The sequence below is a fragment of the Gopherus evgoodei genome, chromosome 7 (assembly GCF_007399415.2).
Source record: "Gopherus evgoodei ecotype Sinaloan lineage chromosome 7, rGopEvg1_v1.p, whole genome shotgun sequence".
In the NCBI taxonomy this organism is placed as follows: domain Eukaryota; kingdom Metazoa; phylum Chordata; order Testudines; family Testudinidae; genus Gopherus; species Gopherus evgoodei.
Window position 1 is genome coordinate 130,234,360 of NC_044328.1, and position 17,899 is coordinate 130,252,258.

Here is a 17,899-nt window from a genome sequence, read left to right on the forward strand (position 1 = left end):
TCTGCTCCAACAGAGGAGGCTCCCCAGAGTCCTGCCCGGCTTCGTAGGGAGCAGAGCCACCATCGCCCAGGGCCCCCGGGGCAGAGTCACCATCGTCCAGGGCCCCCAGGGCAGAGCCACCATTGTCCAGGGCCCCCGGGGCAGAGCCACCATCACCCAGGGCCCCCAGGGCAGAGCCACCATCACTCAGGGCCCCCAGGGCAGAGTCACCAGGGCCCCCAGGGCAGAGCCAGCATCGCCCACCAGCTTTGTAGGGAGCAGAGCCAGCATCGCCCAGGGCCCCTGGGGCAGAGTCTGCATCGCCCACTGGCTTCGTAGGGAGCAGAGCCAGCACCACCCAGGGCCCCCGGGGCAGAGCCAGCATCGCCCACCAGCTTCGTAGGGAGCAGAGCCAGCATCGCCCGGGGCCCCTGGGGCAGAGTCAGCATAGAGCCATGGTCCCTTTGGGCGCTGGGGCAGTGCCCAGTGCAGAAGCCTGCATGCAACACAGAGCAGCCGGGGCCACGGGCTTAGGCCTTTATTGGCAGAGTCCAGGGGTGCTACAGGAGCTGGCCGGGCAGAGCCTGGAGCCAGGAGGGGCCCCTTCCAGGTGGGGCCCGCCCCTGGCTTCCCACTCGCTCCCTAGCACAGTGCTGGCCCCACGGCACTGCCTGCCCATGAGCCCAGAGCCCCCAGCTGGCTGGCAGCGGGCACAGCCCGTGGCCAGGGAGGGCAGTGACAGGACACAGAGCAGGCTGCCAGCAGAACTTCTGACTCCCTCTAGGACAGGCAAAGGGTGGGGGGCTGGGGCATCCTTGCCACTGGAGGGGCCTGCACGCCAGCTCTGACCCCCACAGCAGTATGGGCACTTGGCTCTGCCCTCCCTGGGGGGCATTCCCCAGCCCCATCTGCTGTGGGGTGTGGGAGGGACAGGAAATAATCCCAGAATGTCTGGGATGGGGGGGGCAGGGGCCTCATCACACCATGAGCCTGTGTCCCCGGGGTGACCCCTATGGATAGGGGGTGGGTGTCCTTGGGGGTGCCCTACTAGGGGTGTCTGTCTGCCCTGGGTCCCTGTGGGGGGCCCCTGTGGATCAGGGATGTCCTTGGGGGGGCCCTGCTGGGGGTGTCTCTCTGCCCCGGGTCCCTGTGGGGGGCACCTGTGGATTAGGGGTGTCCTGGGGGGGGGCTGCTGGGGGCATCTCTCTGCCCTGGGTCCCTTTGGGAGGTGGCTGTGGCTCAGGAGTGTCCTTGGTGGGGGGGCCCTGCTGGGGGCGTCTCTCTGCCCTGGGTCCCTGTGGGGGGCCCCTGTGGATTGGGGGCATCCAGGGGGGCCCTGCTGGGGGTGTCTCTCTGCCTTGGGTCCTTGTGGGGACCCCTGTGGATTGGAGGGTCCAAATCCCTCATCCACTTGTCCAGTCTGCATTGCGAGAGGGAGGGGGCAGGCACCCTCCACAGCTCCCCCAGGGGAGCCCCCCACTGCTGTCAGGGGCCCACTGAGCCCTTCTAAGGGCCACCCAGCCCAGCAGCGCAGAGGGGGCGGGAGGACAGCATGGAGGGAAGGCGTGGGGGTCCAGATAGGCAGACGGGCCTGGAAGGGGGCGTGGCAGGGGGGCACCATGGGGGTCCAGACAGGCAGTCAGGCCCGGGGGTGGCGGGGGGGCTTCATGGCAGTCCAGATGGTCAGTCAGGCCCGGGGGCGGCTGGGGGGCACCATGGGAGTCCAGACGGGCAGTCAGGCCCGGGGAGAAGCAGGGGGGCTCCGCGGGGGTTCAGATGGGCAGTTGGGCCTCAGAGGGGGCAGCAGAGGGGCTCTGCAGGGGTCCAGATGGGCAGTCAGGCCCAGGGGCGACTGGGGGGGTACTGTGGGGGTCCAGATGCGCTGCTGGGCCCAGGCAGGGGCAGCAGGGGGACTCTGCAGGGGTCCAGACAGTCAGGCCCAGGGGCAGCTGGAGGGGGCTCCGTGGGGGTCCAGACGGGCAGTCAGGCCTGGGGGCAGTGGTGGGCTCCACAGGGGTCCAGACAGTCAGGCCCAGGGGCAGCTGGGGCGGGGGTGGGGGGGCAGGGGCAGCAGGGGGACTCTGCAGGGGTCCATACAGACAGTCAGGCCCCAGGGCGCCTGGTGGGCTCTGCAGGTGTCCAGACAGGCAGTCAGGCCTGGAAGGGGGGGCAGGGGTCTCCATGGGGGTCCAGAGGGGCAGTCAGGCCTGGGGGTGTGTGACATTATTGATATAAACTGGGACTATATAGAACATGGTTGCAACCAAGGTCCTGTAGTGGCACCAAATCTTATGTAAAGGGGGTCATATAAGGTGTCTAAGACCAGGTTCTGGGTTGCTGGTTAGGATTATGCTGTTTGTGTGTATCATTTGGTTGTTGAAGTTATGAACATTGGCTCTATACTGTCTGTATTTCAAAAATGTGCGGTGCTTCTGGGAGACATCCCAGACAAGTTGGTGTTAGCTCTGCTTAGCCTGCTTGATGGCCCATTAAGGACCATCAGCTACACAACTGACCCATTGAGAGGAGGCAGATACGCCTTGTAACTCAGCAGGGTGTGCAGGGACTGGCCCATGTGACTCCAGACTCCATGTTGCTGTAATTTTCCATGGTAAGAACAAAGAAGTTCTTACACCTGGAAGAGCCTATATAAGGCTGATGCCTCATCTCCATCTTGTCTTCGATCCTGCTTCTTACCTCTGGAGGGACTTTGCTACAAACTGAAGCTCTACACAAGGGACTGATGACCCATCCCAGCGGGGGATGTTCTCCAGAGACTTGATTTGAACCTGCAGTTTATCCCATCACTGCTACAAGCCTGAACTAAGAACTTTGCCATTACTGTATGGAATTGATTCCATTTAACCAGTTCTAGCTCTCAGCTCTACCTTTTTCCCTTTATGAATAAACCTTTAGATTTTAGACACTAAAGGATTGGCAACAGCGTGATTTGTGGGTAAGATCTGATGTGTACATTGACCTGGGTCTAGGGCTTGATTCTTTGGGATCGAGAGAACCTTTTTCTTTTATCGGGATGTTGGTTTTCATAACCATTCATCCCCAGGACGGGTGGCACTGGTGGTGATACTGGGAGACTGGAGTGTCTAAGGAAATTGCTTGTGTGACTTGTGGTTGGCCAGTGGGATGAAACCGAAGTCCTTTTGTCTGGCTGGTTTGGTTTGCCTTAGAGGCAGAAAAACCCCAGCCTTGGGCTGTAACTGCCCTGTTTGAGCAATTGGTCCTGAATTGGCACTCTCAGTTGGGTCCTGCCAGAACCACATTGTCACAGGGAGGCAGCGGGGGGGCACCATGGGGGTCCAGACGGGCAGTCGGGGCAGCAGGGGTGGCACCGTGGGGGTCCAGACGGGCAGTTGGGGCGGCAGGGGGGCTCTGTGGGGGTCCAGATGGGCAGTTGGGCCTGGAAGGGGGGGCCAGGGGCTCCGTGGGGGTCCAGACGGGCAGTGAGGCCCAGCTGGGCAGCGGGGGGGGCACTGCGGGGGTCCAGACGGGCAGTCGGGACTGGAATGGGGGGCAGGGGGCTCCGCAGGGGTCCAGGTGGGCAGGCAGGTCCAGGGGTGGCGGGGGGGGCTCCACGGGGGTCCAGACAGGCAGTTGGGCCTGGAAGGGGGGGCAGGGGGCTCCGTGGGGGTCCAGACGGGCAGTGAGGCCCAGCTGGGCAGCGGGGGGGGGCACTGCGGGGGTCCAGATGGGCAGTCGGGACTGGAATGGGGGGCAGGGGGCTCCGCAGGGGTCCAGGTGGGCAGGCAGGTCCAGGGGTGGCGGGGGGGCTCCACGGGGGTCCAGACAGGCAGTTGGGCCTGGAAGGGGGGGCAGGGGGCTCTGCGGGGGTCCCGATGGGCAGTCAGGCCAGCAGGCGGTGCCCGGGCACTAGCAGGTGGCGTAGGCGTTGGTCTTCTCCCGGATCTCCTCCAGCAGCCCGGAGACTCGTCTCTCCAGCACCTGCAGCTGCCTGGCCTTGGCCTCCAGCAGCTCCTCGCTGGCCCCAAAGCGCCGCTCCAGCTCTGCAGACAGGCGGAGACCGCGGTGAGCCCCCCCGCCATGGCCCCCCAGCCGGGCCCACAGCCAGCCCGGCCTGCAGCCCCTCACGCTACGTGCCCGTACCCCTCCCGAGTGCCCATCTGACTGGGGGGCGGCAGGGCCCTTGGCGAGTGGGGCTGGGCACTGCTCCTGCCACCCCCAGCCGCGCGCCCGCCCTGGGTACCTTCCAGCTTCCTCTGGCTGCCGCTGGCCTTTTCCAGGAGCTGCTGGGCGTCCTGCAGGAGCCGCGTCACCCGGAGCAGCGCCGCACCCAAGGCCCCGGCCAGCCCGCCCACCTGGCTCTTCAGCGCCGCGTAGCGCGGTGTCACCACTGCCAGCGCCTGGGGCAGAGGGGCATAGGCTGACACCCAGCACCAGGCTCGTGGGGGTCCTGCCCTCTGGGTGCGCGGGCCCACTGCCCCCAGGGCTGCAGTGAGCTGAGCAGACCGGAGGGCGCTGTGCAGGGGACAGGGAGGGCAGGGGCTGGGGGGAGGGGCAGGCGCTGTGTGGGTTTGAGGAGGGCAGGGGCTGACATCCAGGAGCCCAGGGCAGGGACTACGGGGAGGGGGCGGGTGCTGTGTGAGGGAGGGGGAGGGCAGGGGCTGTGGGAAGAGGAGGGTGCTGTGCGGCTCAGGGGGAGGGCTGAGGGGAGGGGCAGGTACTGTGTGGGTTTGGGGAGGGCAGGGGCTGGCATCCAGGAGCCCAGGGCAGGGGTAAGACGCTGGAGGCTGGCAGGGCCGGGCGCTCTCACCTGGCCCAGCTCCCCCGTGGCCGACACAGCCCGCTCTGCTTTCTCCTTGGCCTCCTTGGCCAGGCCCCGGTTGGCCCTGGACTTGTCCTGCAGGGCAGCCACCTGCTTGGCCAGCGCCTGCAGGGGCAGCAGCACCTGCGACTCCTTCTCCTGCAGCCCCCGGAGCCTGCGCTCAGCCTGCGCGGGACAGAGTGGGTTTGGACCAGAGCCAGCGGGACGAGGGTGCCCCCGGTCCCACCCACCCCCGCAGCGTGGACGCTACAGAAAAGAGCAGCCGAGCAGCAGCTATTCGCTGAGGAGCAGGACGTCACGTCTGCACAGTCCATCTAAATTACATTGAACCAAGGGCCTATTGAGCGGGTCGGATGGAGACCCCCCCCCGTCCCCGGGGGCAGACACGAAGCTTGAGCTGGCTAACGAACAGCGTCTGCCTGGCAAGAAATCACAGCCCAGAGTGGGTGGGTGAAATCCTCATTCCCCCTCGCTTTGTCTCAGCGGCTCCACCTCCCCCGTGTTGGGCTGGCTGGTGCTTTGACTGTCCCTCACTTACATCATTCATTTTGTGAGGGGTAAACGAAGGCTCTGGGGCTGGGGCCCGTGGGGTGTTGTTACCCTGGGGTGGGGCCGATTGGGAACGTCCTTACACCGGGGCGGGGCTGGTTGAGAATGTCATTACGCCGGGGCAGGGCCGGTGGGGAACGTCGTTACGCCGGGGCGCGGCTGGTTGAGAACTTTAATACCCTGGAACGGGGCCAGTTGGGAACGTTGTTACCCTGGGGCATGGCCGGTTGGGAACGTTGTTATGCCAGGGAAGGGCTGGTTGGGAATGTTGTTACGCTGGGGCGGGGCTCGTTGGGAACGTTGTTACGCTGGGGCAGGGCTGGTTGGGAACGTTGTTATGCCAGGGAAGGGCTGGTCAGGAACGTTGTTACCCTGGGGCATGGCCGGTTGGGAACGTTGTTACAGTGGGACGGGGCTTGTTGGGAACGTTGTTAAGCCAGGGAAGGGCTGGTCAGGAACGTTGTTACCCTGGGGCAGGGCTGGTTGGGAACGTTGTTATGCCAGGGAAGGGCTGGTTAGGAACGTTGTTAAGCCAGGTTGGGGCCAGTTGGGAACATTGTTACCCTGGGGCATGGCTGGTTGGGAACGTTGTTACACCGGGGCAGGGCTCGTTGGGAACGTTGTTACCCTGGGGCAGGGCTGATTGGGAACGTTGTTATGCCAGGGAAAGGCTGGTTAGGAACGTTGTTATGCTGGAGCAGGGCTGGTTGGGAACGTTGTTACAGTGGGACGGGGCTTGTTGGGAACGTTGTTATCCTGGGGCGGGGCCAGTGGGGAATGTTGTTACTCTGGGGCAGGGCCGGTTGGGAACATTGTTACGCTGGGGCAGGGCCGGTTGGGAACGTTGTTACACCAGGGCGGGGCTGGTTGGGAACATCATTAAGCTGGGGTGGGGCCCATTGGGCACCTCATTATGCCAGGGCGGGGCTGGTGGGGAATGTCATTACACCAGGGTGGGGCCCGTTGGGAACGTCGTTATGGCGGGATGGGGCGGGCTCGTAAAATGTTAGGGTAACGACTGGCTAAGGCAGAGCTCCCCAGAACTCACCTCCCTACCAAAACTGGGCTCCAAAGGGACATTCCTGGGAACCGACTCCAGGCCCCAGCCCCACGGCCAGAGCCGCCAGAGCTCAGCTCTCTGCCAGTGACGCCGAGCAGAGACAGGCGCCCCCAAACGGACCCGATCCTGGCTGGCCAGAGAGAAGGCTCCCAGGCACGGGGGGCACTGGGTCTGGGGGTTGTTAGTCACTGGAGGCGATGGAGGAGATTACCGGGTGAGGCTCTCTCACTGCACCCCGGCAGCAGTCGTGTACACCCGGAGCCCCACGGATTGGGAACGGGTGGGTGCCCTAATGTGTGCGGAGAACTCCGGGGCAGGACACAGCCTGGCTTGGGGGGGCCACGAGGGTCCCCAGGATGGCAGAGCCCTCACCTCCTTCACGCTGCTCTCCACACCTCGCACCGTCTCCTTGGTGCTCCTCAGCACGTGCCCCACCACGGACACCTGGACCTTCGCCCCCGCCAGCACCTCCTGCGTGGCCACGATCACCCCCCTCACGCCCACCGTTCGGTCCCTGTGGGGGCACAGGCAGCATCACCCTCAGGGCCCCTCCCCACCCCTCCCCCCAGGCAGCTCCCCCCCCGGCTCCACAGCGCCCCCTGCCGGCAGCTCCCCCTACAGCCAGCGCCTTGCCCCGCCCCCAAAGCGCCCTCTGCTGGGAGCTCCCCCAGAGCCACCCTCTGCCCAACCCCCAACAGCGCCCCCTGCTGGGAGCCCCCCAGAGCCAGCGCCCTGCCCCGCCCCCACAGCGCCCCCTGCTGGGAGTCCCCCAGAGCCACCCTCTGCCCAACCCCCAACAGCGCCCCCTGCTGGGAGCCCCCCAGAGCCAGCGCCCTGCCCCCACAGCGCCCCCTGCTGAGAGTCCCCCAGAGCCACCCTCTGCCCAACCCCCAACAGCGCCCCCTGCTGGGAGCCCCCCAGAGCCAGCGCCCTGCCCTGCCCCCACAGCGCCCCTGCTGGGAGCTCCCCCACAGCCAGCGCCCTGCCCCGCCCCCACAGCGCCCCCTGCTGGGAGCTCCCCCACAGCATCTGTGATGCAGTAGGGACTGTCTGTGTGGGGAGTGGGAGAGCAGGGGAGGACTTTAGGGGATGGACGATGCCAGGGCCTGTAACCTGAGCTAGGTAAGGGAGGGGAAAGGTCAACACCTTTGCCCGGGAAGGGGACAAAGGAAGGGAGTGGCAGGAGGGAAGCAGTTTGAGTTTGGGTTTGGGGCTGTGTGGGCGGAATAAGACGGTTACTCACCTTTGTAACTGTTGTTCTTCGAGATGTGTTGCTCACATCCATTCCAGTTAGGTGTACGCGCCGCGCGTGCACATTCGTCGGAAAACTTTTACCCTAGCAACTCAGTGGGCCGGCAGGTCGCCCCCTAGAGTGGCGCCACCATGGCGCTCCATATATACTCCTGCCGGCCCACCCGCTCCTCAGTTCCTTCTTGCCGGCTACTCCGACAGTGGGGAAGGAGGGCGGGTGCGGAATGGATATGAGCAACACATCTCGAAGAACAACAGTTACAAAGGTGAGTAACCGTCTTTTCTTCTTCGAGTGATTGCTCATATCCATTCCAGTTAGGTGAATCCCAAGCCTTACAAAGGCGGTGGGGTCGGAGTGAAATGTGGCAGAATAAAACTGCCGAGCCAGAGGCTACAGCCTCTCTTGACTGCTGAACCAGGGCATACTGCGAAGCAAAGGTATGGACCGAGGACCAATGGAGCTTCGCGACAGGTCTCGTGGGTAGAAACACGAGCCAGCAAGGCGGCAGATGAAGCCTGAGCCCTGGTAGAATGCACGGTGATGTGGCTTGGGGAAATATGAGCCAAATCAGAACAAGTGGGGATGTCCGCCATCTCCCAAGATGAGATCCTCTGAGAGGAAAACAAGCAAGCCCTCCCTTTGGCCCGCTACCGGGGCAGAGCTGGGGCACCTTAGGAAATGATTCTGTCAGCACAACATAATGCGAGCACTCCACAGATGTCCAAGGAGTGCAACGGTTATGCCCATTGCGTTGAGCTGTGGGTAACATGAAAGGCCAAAACACCTTAGGGAGGAAAGCCGGGTGCGGTCACAACTGCACCTTGTCTTTGTGGAACCTTCGTAAGAGCTCTGATCTCAGAGACCCGTCTGGCCAAGACTAGGTTGAGGCCCCAGGGCGGGGCTGGGCGGCGCACCCGAGGGTGCAAGCGCTCCAAGCCCTTGAGGGACCTCGAACCCATAGAGCGTGGGACACTGAACGTCCATCTTAGCCTGCTGGAAGGTAGGGACGGCTGCTGAGAGTATCCTCAGCGATGATACCGCCAGATCCTGCCGCTGAAGGCCAGAGGCAGGCCAAATAGAGGGGATCGAGACCTCAGCAGGAGCAAGATCGAGCGTACTGCAGCTGTAAAGGAAACGCTTCCACCTGGCTCGGTACGTTGACCAGGTGGAAGGCTGCCTGTCACCCCAACTCAGGTACGCAGGAGCCACCGTGAGGCGAAGAGGCTGCAGGTCCGAGTGACGAAGCCTGTCATTGCCCTGAGTGATGAGGTCTGGGCTGACAGGCCGAGCAACGTGGTATGTCAGTGCTGCCTGGACCACTCTGGAGTGATCATGATGACGCACGCTCCGCCCCTGCGGAATTTGAGCAGGACGTAACGAACCAGTGGGAACAGCGGGAAGGCATAATGCAGTTGGCCGTTCCACGGTATCAGGAATGCGTCCAAGATCGATTCCGAGGAGAGACCTTGGAAGGAGCAGAACACCTGGCATTTCCTGCACTCGCGGTGAGCGAACAGGTCTGTGTGAGGAACCATTTCCACTTCCGGAAAGCGGGACGCCTCACATGGGGCAGAGTGATGACTCGTAAGACAGGAAAGACCTGCTGAGTCAAAGAGATAAGACGTTCCGAACGCCTGGGAGAAAGGACGTCGCCAGCTCCATCGAGCGGGCCATGCAAAAGACCCGGAAATGGATGGCCTCCTGACAAAAAAAAAGGGGGAGGACTATGTCCCCCCTGAATGCTTATGAAGCACCTGGCCATTGTGTTGGCTGTAAACACCGAGATACAACGGCCTCGCAGCTGCCGCTGGAACCCCTGGCATGCCAGGCGGACTACTCTGATTTTTGGGGCATTAATGAGGAATGCCAGCTCCCTAGAAGACCGAAGGCCTTAAGCTCGGAGGTGACCATGAGCACTCGAGCAGAGAGATGATGCGTCCGCCGTCAGGGGCAGTGAGGGCTGGGGCGGATGAAACCGCATCCTGTCCACACCAAGGAGGGGGTTAGCCACCACTCTAGGGAGCCTAAGGCGTTCGAGGGAACGGTGACTACCATGACCATTGGCTCCCTGTCCAAGCGGTACGCCGAGGTGGGCCGGACTTGGAGAGGACGGAGGCGGAGCTTGGCGTGTTTGGTTACAAACTTGCGGGCAACCATGGACCCAGGAGACTGAGACAAGAACGAGCTGAGGTCGTTGGGAAAGCCTTCAGACCTCAGATGATTGATGCCATCGCCTAAAACCGCAGTTGCGATAAGCAGGCTCCGGCTAGGTAGGAGACCAAGATAGCCCCTAGGAAGCCCAACCTCTGCGTGGGAACCAGAGTGGATTGCTCTATAGTAATCATCAGGCCTTGATCTGTGAATAAGACCGTGACGATGCCCACGGCTGAGTGGGTTGTGTGTCAGAGTCTCCTCGGATAAGCGAATCGTCCCAATACGGAAAAAACGCATATCCGACATAGCTACGGTAGGCGGCGACTATGGCCGTAAACCGGGAGTATTCACCGCTGGCTATAAAGCGGAGGCATCTCCCGTGCGGAGGGAAGATGGCATTGCGAAAGTACGCGTCCTTCCTATCCAGGGCGGCATAGTAGCCCCCAGGAGGCAAGGATGGAATAATGGTTCCCAGGGATACCCTGCAGAACTTCAACCTTATCCCAAACCGGTTGAGTCCATGCAGGACCAGGGAGGTCTGAGACCTGTGTTCGAGTGGGGAACTAGGGCATAACGGGAGTAAAACCCCTAGCCCCTTTCGTCCGCTGAAGGGGGACAGGGCTGGAGCAATTTAAAGGTGGTACCTATGCTCCATCGTGCGCAGGACCCAGCGATCTAAAAGTAACTGGGGCCATGCCAGGAGAAAGCGGGATCAGGATCCCGTCCTGCGACTGGTACACCGCCCTCCGACGAACCTTGGAAGGTCCGTCTTTGGTCCCAGTGGTAATTGCGAGGGACCTCGACTCTGGCTTTTTAGGGGGCCTGACGTTTGTCTGCGACCACCTTGGCCTTGCCGTTTTCCAGAGTTCTGCCTCTGGCTAGGCACAGAGTATGGCGGCTGGGGCCATAAAGGCCTGCGTTTGGTCGCAAGCGTATACACGCTGAGACGCATTAGGACCCTATTGTCCAGCAGGCTTCGCAGTCTGGGGCTGTCTCTGCCGCGAAGATGCCTTTACCAACAAAGGGTAAATTCTTTCCCCCGTCCTCCAAGACGGCAGCGAACTCTAGGTGGGAGGTTCGAGGGAGAAACTCCTCCACCCAGGTGCTATAATTATCGCAGCTAAGCAAGGCTTGTTGCTTTGCTACCCAGAGGCGCAGGGCCCCTGCAGAGTACACCTTGCATTCGCCAAGGCTCTTTCTGCTTCGGGGCTGGCGCCCGCTGGCCATGATATCAGGATCGTGGTCCTGAGCATAAAATCTGCGCATATGGGATGACACGGATGCGTGTCCGGATGGCCATGGAGGTACTAAAAGAAGGCACGGGCCGAGTCTCTGACTCACTCGGACCTTGCCCAACTCGGCACCGGGGACCGGCATCGGGAGGCGTATCGGTACCTGGAACGAGATCCAGACCCGCAACCAGAACGGTGTCGGGAGGTCGACCGAGATCTCGAGGCTCGGAGAAGAGCTACAGGAGTCAAGGTACCTGCCCCGGTGCCAGATGTCGGAACGGTGCCGATAGCGGGTCGGCGAACGGGATACCGACCGGTGCAGCGAGTGTGACCAGTACCGAGGAAAACAGTACCGGGACTGCCAGTGGTGTCCGGCGTGCCGACAGGACTTGGAGTGTCTGCGGGACCGTGATCATGGACGGTGCCGCTCTGCTGTACTGACAGGGGACAGTCCCTTGAAGAGACTGTATTACCCGTACCGGCGGTGCCCGGGTCAGGCAGCACTGACTCTGTCATGGCACTGAGAGCCCTCGCCGTTGGTAACATCTCCGGCGTGCAGGGAACAGCAGGCTCAACCACAGTGCGTACTGGGGAGCTGTCAGGCACCGGATTCGACGGCCCTCGTGGGGCCGGGATCCACGGTACCGAGGTCATCAGAGCTTCGGTAGGTGCCGGTGCCGGGCGAACCGAGTTAGATAAGCTGTCTGGCTGCGGTGCCGTCAGCACTGAAGCAGCGGGAGTAATACGCTCAACCACGGCGCGTGCCGGGGAGCCGTCGGGCACCGGATTCGATAGCCCTTGTGGGACTGGAATCGACGGTGCCGATAGAAGCAGCCGGAACAGGAGCTCAACCACGGCGCGTGCCTGGGAGCCGTCAGGCACCGGATTCTACGGCCCTTGCGGGACCGGGATCGACGGTGCCGACGTCATCGGTGCCGCAGCAGGTGTCGGTGCCGGGCGATCCGACTTAGACTAGCTCTCTGACCGCGGTGCCGTTGGCACGGAAGCAGCCGGAGCATTAGCTCGACCACGGCGCGTGCCGGGGAGCCGTCAGGCACCGGATACTACGGCCCTTGCGGGACCGGGATCGACGGTGCCGACGTCATCGGTGCCGCAGCAGGTGTCGGTGCCGGGCGATCCGACGTAGACGAGCTCTCTGGCTGCGGTGCCGTTGGCACGGAAGCAGCAGGAGCAATACGCTCAACCACGGCGCGTGCCGGGGAGCCGTCAGGCACCGGATTCTACGGCCCGTGTGGGACCGGGATCGACGGTGCCGACGCCATCGGTGCCGCAGCAGGTGTCGGTGCCGGGCGATCCGACGTAGACGAGCCCTCTGGCTGCGGTGCCGCTGGCACGGAAGCAGCAGGAGCAATACGCTCAACCACGGCGCGTGCCGGGGAGCCGTCAGGCACCGGATTCTACGGCCCTTGTGGGACCGGGATCGACGGTGACGACGTCATCGGTGCCGTAGCAGGTGTCAGCGCCGGGCGATCCGACTAGACGAGCTCTCTGGCTGCGGTGCCGCTGGCACGGAAGCAGCAGGAGCAATACGCTCAACCACGGCGCGTGCCGGGGAGCCGTCAGGCACCGGATTCTACGGCCCTTATGGGACCGGGATCGACGGTGACGACGTCATCGGTGTCGTAGCAGGTGTCAGCGCCGGGCGATCCGAGTAGACGAGCTCTCTGGCTGCGGTGCCGCTGGCACGGAAGCAGCAGGAGCAATACGCTCAACCACGGCGCGTGCCGGGGAGCCGTCAGGCACCGGATTCTACGGCCCTCGTGGGACCGGGATCGACGGTGCCGACGTCGTCGGTGCCGGGCGAGCCATCTTAGACGAGCTGTCTAGCTGTGGTGCAGCTGGCACAGAAGCAGCAGGAGCAGTAAGCTCTACCACGGCGCGAGCCGGGGAGCTGCCAGGCAGCGGATTCCCTGGTCCTGGGGGACTGGAATCGACGGAGCCGAAGTCATCGGTGCCTCTGCAGGTGACGGTGCCGGATAACGCAACTGAGGCGAGCTCTCTGGCTGCGATGCAGGTGGCACGGAAGTAGCGGGAGCAGGGGGCTCAACCACGGCGCGTGCCGGGGAGCCGCCAGGCACCAGCAGGAATCGTAGACTCTCTCGACCTCGGAAGAAGGGAGCGGTGCCGAGTCGACATCGGTGCCGGCGACGGTCGGTGCCGAAAGGCCTTGGTGGTACCGGCGGGGTCCGGTGCCGAGGAGGCGCTTCTGCCCGCCGCTTGAACATCGCTCCGCGCCCAAGGTGGAGGGGCAAGTGAAAGTCCCGCACCTTTTTGTTCTCGGCTTAAAAGCCTTGCAAATGGGGCACTTATCTGTCAAGTGTGATTCCCTGAGGCACTTCAAACAGGAGTCATGTAGATCTCTCTTCGGCCGCGGCTTCTGGCAAGCCGGGCCCCTTTTTAAAACCCGGTGAGCCATGCATGGCTCCGGCACTGGGCTCATGGAAGGGGCTACTTCCTGAACCCCGCTAACTAAACTAACCATACAAATATATATATAAAAGGGTTCTAACTGCATAATTATATACGAGAAAACGAGTAGCTAGGGAAGTGGAGGTCAGCTAAGCCGCGCTCCACTGTTCCAACGACCGACACGGGCGGTAAGAAGGAACTGAGGAGCGGGTGGGCCGGCAGGAGTATATATGGAGCGCCATGGTGGCGCCACTCTAGGGGGCGACCTGCCGGCCCACTGAGTTGCTAGGGTAAAAGTTTTCCGACGAATGTGCACGCGCGGCGCGTACACCTAACTGGAATGGATATGAGCAATCACTCGAAGAAGAATCAGGGGATCCTAGCTAGGATCCAAGCACCCTGAAAGCCCAGAAGGACTCGATTGAGGGGTCCTGACTGTGCCTGCAAGCTCTGCTGTAACCTGTGTTCCTGTTGTCCAATAAACCTTCTTTTTTACTGGTTGGCTAAGAGTCACTGTGGGTCCCAGGAAGAGGGGTGCAGGGCCGGACTCCCCCACACTCCGTGACAGCGTCCCCTGCTGGGAGCTCCCCCAGCACCAGCGCCCTGCCCTACCCCCACAGCACCCCCTGCTGGGAGCTTCCCCAGAGCCACTTCCTGCCCTGCCCCCACAGCACCCCCTGTTGGGAGCTCCCACAGAGCGAGCACCCTGCCCCGCCCTGCCCCCACAGCACGAGCTCCCCCAGAGCCACCCTCTGCCCTGCCCTGCCCCCACAGCACCCACTGCTGCAAGCTCTCTCCAGAGCCAGCACCCTGCCCCACTCCCACAACCAGCACCCTGCCCCCACAGTGCCCCCTGCAGGGAGAGGCTGGGACCAGACACTCCTCCCACACCCTCAGCCAGAGCCCCTGGCCTGCTCCCGTCCCTGGTAACTCACCTGGCCTGCTCTGCCCGTGTGAGCAGCTCCTTGGCGGCAGCCAGGCCGTGGGCCGTGCTGTTCAGGACAGCGTCCACCCCGTCCAGCTGCCGGATACTGTCCTGGATCTTCTGCAGCAGGTGTCGGATGCTGCTGGAGCTGCTGGGCAGGGAGATGTTCAGCACCTGCCGGGCCACCAGCTCGATGCTCTCCGGATCGGCTCCCTCCTCTGTAGACAGGGACGGCCCTCAGCATGGGCAGCAGGTCCTAGGCATGCCAGCAGGGCAGGCTGGGGCATGGCTGGGCACCCACGGGACTGCTGAAGCTGCCGACTTGGGCCCCGGGTCACCCCATGTCTGCCCATGGCTCGGCCCGACGTAGCGGGGCCCTGGGACGCCCACTGCGCCAGGCTGCGGGGGGTGCCAGAATTCCTAGGAACCCCCAGCCCACCCCAGCTCAGCTCCGGCTCCATACCTGCCAGGAAGTCCTTGATCTTCTGGATGAATTCTCGCAGTCTGGCTGTGGACTCCTCCATGTGGCCTCTGGCTGCCTGGGACCCATCCAGTGTGTCCTGGGCTCGTCTCTTGGCGCCTCGGGCCAGCTCCTGGATCTCCTGCACCTGGAAGGGACTCACAGCTGATTGCTCCAGGCTGGTGCCAGCTGTGTGCCACACCCAGTGTGGGGGGAACAAGGAGGTGCCCAGCTGGCAGCACAGGCATGGGACTGGCACATTTGTGTGTGCATAAGGCTGTGTGGGTGCCCACAGACGTGCGAGGCTAGTGGGGACACAGTCACCAGGAGCCCTGCAGCTTAAATCACAGGCTTGATGCCCGAGACTGTCCCCGCCCCGGAGACAGGTCCCGCCCCTGCCCACACCCTACCTTAAGGGCGATGGTGCCCAGCTGCCCGGCTGCGCTTTCCAACTGGCGTGAGACATCCTGGGCGGTGCGCAGGGCCTGTGTGGAGACAGGGAGCGCCCCCCTGCAGCCTGGGCCCCCACAGCGCCGCTGCCCGGAGTCGTCCTGGCAAGAGGCCCCTCCACAGGGGGCTTGTTGGCAGTCCTGATCTCCCTTCACTCCACAGATCTGCAGGGCAGAGAGTGCATGGCAGGGGGTCAGCCAGAGAGCCAGCCGGCCTTGCAGGGCCCCAGGGGAGGGGGCAGAAACCTGAGCTTGCCATTGCATTTGCTGAGGTCCCCACACCTGGGAGGGAGGCTGCGACAAAGGGCGAATGATTTGTATGACTCCAGGGTGTGCCTCAGTTTCCCCCTGTGCTCCACATGGCTACCAGGGACAGGGAGGAGGATTCAGTTTGCTCTCAGGGTAGACTGAGGCCTGTTCTACCCTAGGACATGAAGTCAGTGTTACCACATCGCTCAGGGGGCTGAAAAATCGCCCTCCCGGAGCGATGCAGCAACCCGAGCTGAGCCTGGTGGAGGCAGCACTCGGCAGATGGGAGAGTTCTCCCATCGATCCTGCCACCCCTCTCGGGGAGGTGAATTGGGACAACGTGGGAACATTTGGTCATGTTTTTATGAGGCCTGTCCGCGCAGGGCCGCCCAGAGGATGCAGGGGGCCTGGAGCAAAGCGGGGAGCCGCGGTGCTTGTACTCACCCGGCGGCAGTCCAGGTCTTTAGTGGCATTTCGGCAGCGGGGGGCCTCTTCAGTCGCTCTGGGTCTTCGGCAGCACTGAAGAGCTCCCGCCGCCAAAATGCCACCGAAGACCCAGAGCGACTGAAGGGCCCCCATTGCCAAAGACATGGACCGCCGCCGGGCCAGGGCTTGTGGGGCATTTCGGTGGCGGGGGGCCCTTCAGTTGCTCCATGTTTTTGGCAGCACTGAAGGGCCCCCTGCCGCTGAAATGCCGCTGAAGACCCAGACCGCCACCAGGTGCCTTACCTGCCCTCCACCCTGTGTCCATGCCTCGGTTTCCCTGCGATGCTGCCTGGCTCCCCAGCGGGCAGGGAAGGGCCGGGTGCTCTCAGGGTAGGGGTAGCGACATGGCCGCCTGGGCCTTGCTCCCCATGTCAGTGGGGCATTTGAGAAGACACTGGCGACTCCACTCGCCAGGACGCTGGCACCGAGCACGCAACGCCCCAGAGGGACCTGCCTCCCCTGGGGGGCTGAACAGTCCCCAGCTGAGATCAAAGCACTGGGGGGCAGGGGAAGAGCTGGGGGCTGGCAGGAGCCAGGGCTCTGCCGAAGGAGGGCAGATAGACAGAGCCTGCACCAAGGGGCTGGGCGCTGGCTGAGCAGGACGGCCGATGCTGCAACCTTCACTTCTCTGGGCTGCCCTAAGGACTCTCTGTGTCGCGCCAGGGGACAGCGCTGGCTGAGTCTCTGCAGGCGCTGGGCGAGGGGCATCGGTCCCTGCGCAGTGGGCAGGGCTCTGCCCAGCTCTGTCCCAGGGGGACTCGCCGGGCAGAGCTCGCAGGGCGAAGCAGAGGCTGAAGCCCAGAGGGCCAGTGTCAGGGGGCGGGGAGGCCACGTGGCTCACCCTGGCAGAAGGTGGGGCCCATTGTGGGGCTGGCCTGCAGAAGGCCTTCTCCCAGGGACTGTTCTAAAGCTGGGACCTAGCACCAAGACTGGGGATCCATGGCGGAGGGACACCCAAGCCCTGCCCCAGCTCTCTCCCTGGAGGGGCTCCTGGCTGTAACCCTGCCTGGGAGCCAACCCCTGCAACCCAGCAGCCCAGAACGCTGTCCTGGCACGAGACGGCCAAGGAGGGGGCTCGGGATCCACCCGAAGGGGCAGTTGGAAAGAGCTGGAGGGGAAGAAGGATGCAGAGGCTGAGCTAGCGAGTGGAGCTGGGGAAGGGATCAGCTAAGAGAAGAACTGGGAAGCGAGAAGGAGGAAAGAAGGAAAAGGTGAAAGGTCTGAGGTCAGGCGACGCAGGAAAGTCAGACCTGGGTCTGGGAGCAGACACTCAGCGAGGGAAATGGAGGGCGTGCGGGAGAGGGCGTCATGGCAATCCACCCGGGGAAATGGGACCGGCTCCAAAGGCAGTTTTAGCTTAAACCAGACCCTGCAAAGGGGAAGTGAGGCACCCCCCCTCTCCGAGCAGAGGCAAAGAACAGGCCAGCGAGAGCGGAGCTGCCCTGCCAGCCCAGGAGAGGAAAAGCTGCCCAGGCTGCTGGAGACAGATCTCTGCGCCGAACCCCATGACTCTGGACCTAGCTGGGCAGCGTGGCCAAGGTCCCCCGGGTCCTGACCCGTGTGTCCTGGTTTGCTCTGTCTCCCCTCCCGGTTAGCCCAGCCAGGTCACCCACTCTTCCCAGCAGGCCCCTGGGCCCTCCTGCTCTGCTCACCCCCACCCGGCCTCTCCTCCCCAGGGGCCCAGCCTGACACCACCCCCATCCAGAGACCCGCCCCCACCTGGCCTCTCCTCCCCAGGGGCCCAGCCCAACCCCCATCCAGAGACCCGCCCCCACCCGGCCTCTCCTCCCCAGGGGCCCAGCCTGACACCACCCCCATCCAGAGACCCGCCCCCACCCGGCCTCTCCTCCCCAGGGGCCCAGCCCAACCCCCA

General features: G+C 63.5%; 1 protein-coding gene across 1 annotated transcript in view; it reads right to left on the reverse strand.

Annotated features, from left to right (window-relative positions):
- Positions 1-3,544: 3,544 nt before the first annotated feature.
- Positions 3,545-17,899, reverse strand: part of LOC115654873 (laminin subunit beta-2-like) — a 66,932-nt gene continuing 52,577 nt past the window's right edge. Inside the window, exons 29-36 of the mRNA XM_030569734.1 lie at positions 15,253-15,456; positions 14,846-14,990; positions 14,393-14,600; positions 6,762-6,903; positions 4,769-4,945; positions 4,202-4,358; positions 3,814-4,001; positions 3,545-3,665 (exon numbers count right to left, since the gene is read on the reverse strand). Of these exons, the coding sequence (XP_030425594.1) occupies positions 3,868-4,001; positions 4,202-4,358; positions 4,769-4,945; positions 6,762-6,903; positions 14,393-14,600; positions 14,846-14,990; positions 15,253-15,456 (1,167 nt within the window). The 3' untranslated portion in view covers positions 3,545-3,665; positions 3,814-3,867. The remainder of the gene's footprint in view (positions 3,666-3,813; positions 4,002-4,201; positions 4,359-4,768; positions 4,946-6,761; positions 6,904-14,392; positions 14,601-14,845; positions 14,991-15,252; positions 15,457-17,899) is intronic.